This window comes from Rattus norvegicus, chromosome 11 (assembly GCF_021556685.1).
Source record: "Rattus norvegicus strain SHRSP/BbbUtx chromosome 11, alternate assembly SHRSP_T2T, whole genome shotgun sequence".
Classification (NCBI taxonomy): domain Eukaryota; kingdom Metazoa; phylum Chordata; class Mammalia; order Rodentia; family Muridae; genus Rattus; species Rattus norvegicus.
In genome coordinates, this window is record NC_141544.1 from 5,228,675 (window position 1) to 5,237,864 (window position 9,190).

Consider the following 9,190-nt stretch of genomic DNA (forward strand, 5'->3'; position numbering starts at 1 on the left):
GCTGAGGCCGTGATGGAGTTAGTGACACAGAGAATTGGGGTCTCCTTCCAGCCCACTGATTCTCTCAACAATAAGTTCTTTCTCTGTAGAAATAGTTTCTCTGTTGCTTACATTATCAGAAATAAATAGAACACTCTTTTTTGTTTTATTTTGACAGTGAGTTTCATTATGTAGGTAGGGCTGGCCTGAAACTCATTGTATAAACCAGGTCGGCCTTGAACTCACAGAGATCATCTTGCTTCTGAGTGCTGGGATTAAAGGGGCATACCTGGCTCCTTCTTTTTTTTAATTTTTTTTAAATTTATCTCTATGGTGTCTGTGCGTGTGTGTGTGTGTTTGTTTGTGTGTGTTTGTGTGTGTGTATGTGCGTGTGTGTTTATATGAGTGTGTGTGTGTTTGTGTTTGTGTTTGTGTGTGTGTGTATGTGTGTGTGTGTGTTTAGGAGAGTGTGTGTGTTTGTGTGTGTTTGTGTTTGTGTGTGTATGTGTGTGTGTATGTGAGTGTGTGTGTTTGTGTGTGTTTGTGTGTGTATGTGTGTGTGTATGTGAGTGTGTGTGTGTGTTTGTGTATGTGTGTGTGTGTATGTGAGTGGGTGTGTGTGTGTTTGTGTTTGTGTATGTGTATGTGTGTGTGTGTGTGTGTTTTGACCAAAGAGTCCATCAGATCATCTGAACCCTGATCCTCTGCAAGAGCAACCAGTGTTCCTAACCAGTGAGCCGTCTCACCAGCCCCTTCTGCCTGCTCTAAAGTCCACTTCATTGTTCATCTTGCCCAGACATGCCTTTAATTCCTACTCTTAGTGTTTGCTTTAATTCAGTGAGTTCCAATTTGACTTTCTCTTGTTTCTTCTATTACATCACCAAGATGATGTGTAGCCTTTTGCTTTGGAAGTTTCTCATTGACGACGCTTGAATCCTGGCTTTAAAATCCTTGCTGACAATTCTGACAATGGTTTTCTCTTGGTGCCACCACCAGAAAACTGTTTTTTCTCCTCTGCTTTTCATTTAGGGGGATGGTCATGGTGTGACGTGATTTCCATTTTGACATCGTTTGTCTAAGATGTCAGCAGTCCTGACACAGTGGGTGCAGTGGCTGTTTATCCTTCATAAGCTTTTGGTGGTGTTTTGGTTTTTCTGGATTTGCCTGATTGAATAAAAGGGATTATACCTCCAGTCCATACCAACAGGCATATCTTAGAGGGGTTGGGAAGAGTGGTTCTCAACCTTCCTAACCTAACCTTTTCATACAGCTCCACCAACTGTAAAATTATTTCATTGTTACTTCATAACTTTAATTTTGCTATAGTTATGAATTGTAATGTAAATGTCTGATGTACAGGATATATGATATGTGACTCCTGTGCAAGGGCCATTTGAGCTCCCAAAGGGGTCTCAATCCAAGGGTTAAGGACCACTGATCTGGACTTAGTGGGATGCACTTACCGACGTAGATGCATTGCCCAGTGTTGCTGGGGAGGAGTCTCCATCTCTGGAAGGCAAAGTATCTTCCAAGAACAGGCTTTTTCTTGGGTCCCTCTGGAATAGTGGACACACTCTTGATGGTTACTAATGGATCAACTGACTCCAGGCAGTTTTCTTTTACATCATCGAAGATGAGGATTCAAAAAGTGTTCTGCTAGCCAAAAGCAGTGGCTGAAGCTATCCCTCACAATCTTTCCCCTTCCCTAATGGCTCCTTCTCCGCACAAGGCCTACAGTAGATGTCTGAGTCCCTCCCAAGCTGCACCTTTCCAATCTACAGTCTTCCTCTGTGCTGTTTCTTTCACGAAGAGCACACACGCTAACCCTGAACCCATCTTGTCTTCAGTCAGCACTAACCACCTAGTCCTCTCTGCCAGCTTCACTTTCCCGTATGACCCAGGTGCTCACAATTCTGAGGCATGTTCACGCTTGTATGGACAAACAGAATGGCACCAATTGGCTAGTCTATAATGACTCAGATTCTGTATGATTCTGATTCAGAAGCCTGTAAATCCAAGATGAAGAGACCATCTGCAGAGGAAGGAGTTCTTGTGGGATGTAATCACCACAGAAGTGATCCAATGGGCTACCAAGACAAGAGAGGGAGCCAAACTCCCTTTCATAATTTAACCTTTTTCCACAATAGCATCATTAATGGATCTTTATTTGTAGGTTGCATCCCTCTTGACCTAATCAATTCTTCACAACTACATTCCCCCTGGGGATTAATCTTCAGAAAATTACTTTTGGGCAAACAAATTCAAACCAGAGATGAGGGTGAATATTTGGATATATATAGTGGGGGTGGGTATTATTCTTCCCACGTCCTGTACCATTAAGATCTCTAACTCCCTCCTTCCCCATGGTAGACTCACTGAATGACGTGAATTCCAGGTGATAGATGAGGTACAGACACCAAAGCTCATTGTCATATCCTGTCATCAGTATCAAGCTCAAAACAGCAAGAGCCACCTGTGGGAAGGAAAATATGAATAAACTTTACGGTATCTCTAAACTATAAACCCCCAATTTAATCAAAACTTTGTTTTAGACTCAGTTCTTTTATATCGATGTGCTTTTAATGTGCAAGTCATTGAGCTTGCTTGTGACCCTTCTACAGGTTTATACTGTACATTAGCCATCTTCATCCTCAACACTCACCTCCATTTCCACCTGCACACACACACACACACACACACACACACACACACACACACACACACACATATACACCCTGCTGCTCCCCTTCCTCTTCCTAAATGCCCCCTTTCACTTAATATCCCTTATTAAAGTCTAAATTTTGCAATCGTCTGAGTCTGGCTTGTTTTACTTAACACATTGTATTTTACACTCCATCTGTTTTTCTGAGAACAAAACCATTTCCTCTTATACACGGATGAAAATCACATCAATGTATATCCCATTTTTTAAGCCTTTCATCCAGTGATCAACAGCTAAGGTTATTCCAATGGCTTGTCTATTGCACACAGTGTGGCAATCAGAATGGATGTGCAGGGTCCTGGTAAGTTTTTATTATCAGTTTGACTCAACCTGGGAAGAGGGAGCCTCAGGTGAAGAATCGCCTCCATCAGATTGGCCTTTGGCCACTTCTGTAAGGAATTTTTTTTTTGATGGTTGATGTGGAAGGGTCTATCCCACTATGGGGAGTGTCATCCACTATGAAGGTGGCCCTGGGTTGTATGAGAAGGAGAGAAAGCTGAGTAGGTCATGGATAGCAATCCAGTACCCAGCATTTCTAAGTTGTCTCTGCTTCCTTTCCTGCCTCTAGAGGCCTGTCTGAGTTCCTGCCCCAACGTCACTCAGTAACAGACGGGAACCTAGAAGATAGAGTGAGACAAACTCTTTCCTCCTCAAGTTGATGGCTTTGACGAGATTATTCTTCTTGTTGCCTACTTGTTCTTCACTTTTTTGAAAGTTGTCTCTGTTTATTTTTCTTAGAAAGATGATATTACACGTTTTCTTATGGGCTCTCGGTCTCTCTGTATCTCTCACTTTCTCTGTTTCTGTCTCTCTGTCTCTCTGTATATGTGTGTTTGTGTGTGTATATGTGTATGTTTGTGTGTGTGTTTGTGTGTGCATGTGTGTGTGTGTATGTATGTGTGTGTGTTTGTGTGTTTGTATATGTATGAGTGTTTCTGTGTGTGTGTGTGTGTGTGTGTGTGTGTTTGTGTGTGTGTGTGTCTGCTTTCCAGGCTTAAAAAAAATCCCCAAGTCTGTAAATCTCAGCAGGTGCCTAGAGAAGGAAGATGAAGGGGAGAAAAGGGGGGAAAATCATGTCATTTGAGTTAACCCCACATTGTTGTCAGCCACATAGTGGACAACAGTCACATAATGGCAGAGGAGTCATAAGAGCAGAGAGAGAGGAAAACTCAAAGCGTGAAGGAAAATATGCTTAAAACTACGATAGAAGGGAGACAAAGAAGACGGTGCACTTAGAAAAGTGGACAGATTTTAAAAAGCTTGCATAAGTTGTTAAGCTCTAAGTACATTTAAAAAATTATAATGTTAAAGTGGAAGGGAATTACTGGGAAGAGGGAAGGGAGGGTCAGAGTGTGGTGGGGACAGGGGAGGGATCTGAAAAGAATCCTTTTGAAGATCTGAAGAACTATGTGACAGAAACAATTAAAGTGCCGTGTAATTTACAGGTAAATTCCACACTTACCTGCATCCAGTATTCTGTCTACCCATATTTCAAAAACAAAATTACGTCATCTATTTCATCCTGTTTTGCTGCATTTGATCTAATGAATTCCGTGTATCCAGAAGTGCTGGTAAATTTTAAAGACATTTAATATATGACTGGTCGATATCGGGTTTGTCATCAGTTTATCCCTACTTTGGAAGAAGGTCCAGGAGCTAATTTTTACTCCCTCTTTGCAAAGAATCCATAATTCATGATTGCCCTTGACTTCAATGCAAGGTATTTAATCCTGGAAATTCCAGCTTTGTGTGAATAAAAATGGCCCTCCTCTAATTGTGGGTTTTGATAAAGCTAATTTTGGTGTGCTATCCAGTGGGCTGCCTCAGAGAGAAAGGCTACCAATATTTCTGATACGGAGAATGGCTTAAAGATAACCACAGGAAAGATAGGAGCTGGGAAAATAACCACCAAGGATGTTGGTGACTCAGAATCCAAAGACCATTTCAAGAAAAAAAAATGCATGAAAAAAGCTACATGGGGAGATTGTGACTACAGTTATCAAAATATTTAGGTGGGGACTTTATTTTGGGTCTCCACGAGGCTACATGAGATGCTAAAACCTAGATGCTGGAAGTTTCTAAGCGTTACTAGGGAAGGAAGTGGCCTGAGAGCGCTTCTATGACGTAAGCAGAGCCTGGATGATGTCACAGAGAGAAGGGCGGAGGTTGCGCTTCTCTTCCACTTGGGGCCCTAGACTCCCTTGAAGGTGGGTTCATTATCTTCCCAGTGGTGTGTGAAAGAAAGTTCAGCTCCTGAACCCCCCAATTGTTCAACCGGCTTTTGGTGCCTGACCGGTTTCCGAAGAGAGAATCTGGACGACTAAAACATTTTCTTTCAGTAAACACGTTTATGAACATAACTGGGACTCTTGTAGCCCAGAAAGCTAAAAGTTTTCCCTCGTACAGCGAGTAACGGTATGTTCTGATGTCTTCCACGTTTGAGAGCTAGGCTCATGGTCTAGTCTAGTCAGTCTCCGGAGTTTATTATCCTTTGCTAACAATATCTAGTTCATAATTCTATGAAAATGCCAAAGATCTTTTCTGTGCCTGTGCATTTTAGGAGATAATATTTCTTTGTTCTTTTTGTTGCTTTTTTTTTTCGGAGCTGAGGACCGAACCCAGGGACTTGTGCTTGCTAGGCAAGTGCTCTACCACTAAATCCCAACCCCATTAGATATTAATACTAAATGGCTGTTGTTGCCTAGGCAAAAGTCCCTTCATGTGGTCGAAGATTCAACAGCTTTATGGAATAAACCTGGGGCTGGGTCTGGATGCACAATACAGAAAGCCAGTGGACTGGTGCTGTGTCTCTGGGTAGACACTTGTGGATGTTGCCACATAGTTCATAGTTAGAGGGTAGAAGAGGGGTGTGGCCACCCTTCTGGCTCCTTTGCTATCCTATCTCTGTTCTGCTTGCTTAAAGTGGGGGGACAAGGAAACTTAATACCACAGTTACCTAGCCATTCAAGGAGAGGTTCCTCAGCAGAGGCAAAGTGCCACGGGCTGAAGAAATGTGTCTGAATATGTTATTCTGAGCTGTAGAGAACCATTTTTTCATTTCTCTTTGAACTTTTGATTTTGATTTTTGAGACAGTGTTTTCCTGTGGGTAGCTTTTGCTAACCTGGAACTAACTCTGTAGACCAGGCTGACCTTGATCTCACAGAGGTCCTCCTCCCTCTGCCTTTTGAGTGCTGGAATTAAAGGTGTGCTCCACCATTGCCCAGCCCTCCTATGAACTTCTGATTACGACAGAATTAGATTCACATTCTCAAACCTGAATATCATGGCCTTCCTCACCTGCTCCAAAGTTCTCTTAAACCAGAGCCTTGGTCCAGTGCCCTCCCCCCCCTCCCCACCCCCATTGTTCTTTCAGGAATTCATATGATAGAGGGAACAGCATTTTGTCTGCTTTAAGAAGGCAAGCTCTTCAAACCCAGGCCATGGGCAAGTATGAAGCCTGAGCACAGAACGTTAGAAACAAGACAGTTTACCATGATGCCGTGGCCTACCACACTCGGTCTACAGAGATGAAGAAGAGGATGTCTCTGAGGAGGATGAGCACACCATCCAACCAGAAGCAGAGGAGGAGGTGGCCTTCTCCCAAGGCCCTGGGGAATAAGGTGGGCTGCAGAATTTCCCATTGATGGAAGGAAGGTGATGAGCCTCTCACACAATGGAAGGCCATCGTTCTAGATCAACTGCCAACAAATCCCTCTCTCTATCTGGTCAAGTATGACGGAATTGACTGTGTCTATGGCCTGGCACTTCACAGCGATGAGAGGATTTTAAAGCTTAAGATCTTGCCTCACAAAGTACTGTTTCCTCAAGTGAAAGATGCCCATCACGCAAGTGCCATGGTTGGCCGAGCTGTGGAGCATAAATTTGAGGGCATACATGGCTCTAAGGACAACTGGAGTGCGGTGGTCTTAGCCCATGTGCCGATCATGAAGGACTGGTTTTCCATCACCTACGAGAAAGATCCAGTCCTATACATCTACCAGCTCCTGGATGATTACAGAGAAGGTAACTTCCGTATCATTCCAGAGACTCCTCCAGCAGAGGTGAAGTCAGACGTTGACAGCAACATCTTAACAGGTCAATGTATGCAGTACACCAGAAGTTACGGGTCCAAAAAGATTGGCAAATTCATTTACCAAGTTCTAGCCAAGTCTTCCATATACTTCATCAAGTTTGTTGGCAATGTCCACATCTAAGTCTATAATCTGGTGGAAAAGATCGGTTAAGGGGAAATTCACAAAGTGTGGGGGACATAGATCTGTAATTTATAGGATTGGGGGAAAAATGTTTTTATGTGTTTTAGATACACAAGGGCGTTTGACAACCCCAGTATCTTTTCCAGTGGAATTTGTTTTTGCTCTAAAAATTAAGATGTGCGATGTGACGTGTTGTATGTGAACACTTTGGTGGAGGAGATGGACTGTGGTGGATGGAACATGGAGAAGAAGCCTGAAAGGTCAAGGCTGTGAACAGCAAGTCTAATGTCACGTAGGCTAAAACAAACAGGACTGAGCTGGTCTGGTCTTTAGGGAGAGAAAAGAACTGGAGATGAGGCTTAGAGGAGCAGGGATGGCACGGAAAAAAAAAGATGGATGTTTAAGAAACAGTGGAGAGCGACCAGAAATAGATAGACTCTCTGAGGTGAAGTTTGATGGAGAAACAGACTGTTGGGGAAAGAGTGGCAGGGAACAGGGAGGTGGTCTTGGAACTCACGGGGAAACCCAATAAACTGATCCAAGCAGACTGAGAATCAGAGAAGGTCGGGGATTGTTTGACTAACGAAACCTAATGAAACCTGTTTCTCATCTGAAGATGTATTATTTTTAATAATGTGGGTGGGGGCAGGGCATGAACACAGGAGACCACAGAGACAAGAATAGTCAGGTCCCCTGGAGCTGGAATTAAAGGTGGTTGGTGGCCATTGGACATGAGTTCAAAGAACAAATCCACGTCCTCTTTGAAAGCAGACGAGCTCTTGATCCATTGGTCATCTCTCCAGGCCCATAAAGTCATCTTTTTAAATACATGCAACCTTCACATGCAGAGAAGAGACCAGGATGAGGGTTAGAAAGATCAAATTGATGGGGATGTGGAAGAAAGACTAAAGAACTCATGAGGGAGTAGAGGACACTGAGGGACGAAGGAATTCTAATATGGAGTTCTCATAAAGTGAAGCAGGAGACCAGGAAGAACAGAAAGGGTCTAGAATGAGTTGAACTTGGGCCGCATCCATATTGGTCTCTTTGTTTCCTTAAAGAACAGCCAACCATCACTACAGAAGGTGGATGTGAGGGGGAGGCTTCCCCGGAGGACATTTTAACGAGGATAACTCAAGAGTAGTGAATGCCAAACTAAGTTTATATCTATCGATTGCTGAAAGTATCATAAAGCCCATTATTTTGTACGATCAGTAAAAAGTAATTTAAAAGGGAAGATGAGGATGCCGTGAGCTTCAGTCAGGTGTTACGTGGATCCTGTGTTTAGCTTCCCTGAGCACGTTAGACTCTGTTGCATCCTGTAATATTTTTTGAGGTCTCTTCTCAATGCCCCTAGATGACCACAAAGAGCTCCTGCACTGGCTTGTCTTGCCTGGCTCTCCTTCGACTGGATGGCTTCTTACACACCTGTGGGCCCTGTTACCCTATCTAGCCCCAGGAAGTTCCCGTCTTTTACTCACATGTAAGCTTATCCTCAGAAAACTCTTGATGGTGCCTCCAGTGCAGAGGTGCTGAGCTCTTTCGTATGCCATTTGCCGTGACTTTAAAATGCTTTGCAGTTCCTGGCCATGTAGCTCTCTCCTCCTGAGAAGTCTCTGTGCACCCCATGGGGTCTCTCTGAGCCACATCTACACTCCAAGAGTTTCTTTGGAGACAACCTTATCATGGACTCATTCATTGCTGTTTCTTCTCTCAAGAGTAAATTTCTCACTGCAGAACTTGAAAATACTTTCTATCATTGATTAATTCTGCTATTTGGGGGTTTTTATACTGGCTGGTTGTCTGACGGTTTCATTGCTGCGAAAAGACACCATGACCAAGGCAACTTATAAGGGACAACATTTTTTTGGGGATTTTTTTTTTTTTTTTTTTTGGAGCTGGGGACCGAACCCAGGGCCTTGCCCTTCCTAAGCAAGTGCTCTACCACTGAGTTAAATCCCCAACCCCAAGTGACAACATTTAATTAGGACAGGCTTTCAGGTTCAGAAGTTCAGTATATTTTCATCAAGGCAGGAAGCATGGAAGCGTCTAGACAGACATGGTATTGGAGAAGAAGCATATCACCCCCACAGTGATATGCTGCCTCTAACAAGGCCACACCTAGTCCAACAATGACACACCTCCTACTTGTGCCACACATTCCATGGGACAATCACATGCTAACCACCGCCCTGATTTTATGGCAACGTGACACAAGCTAGAGTCATCAGAGAAGAGGGTGCCTCAGTTGAGAACATGCGTCCATAAGATCCA

General features: G+C 43.5%; 1 protein-coding gene across 1 annotated transcript; it reads left to right on the plus strand.

The window, feature by feature from the left end:
• The first annotated feature begins 6,556 nt into the window (after window positions 1-6,556).
• On the plus strand, window positions 6,557-6,916 carry LOC148002432 (Y-linked testis-specific protein 1-like). The gene has a single exon (XM_087577175.1). The coding sequence runs from the start codon at window positions 6,557-6,559 to the stop codon at window positions 6,914-6,916; it is 360 nt and encodes a 119-aa protein (XP_087433301.1).
• Window positions 6,917-9,190: the final 2,274 nt, after the last annotated feature.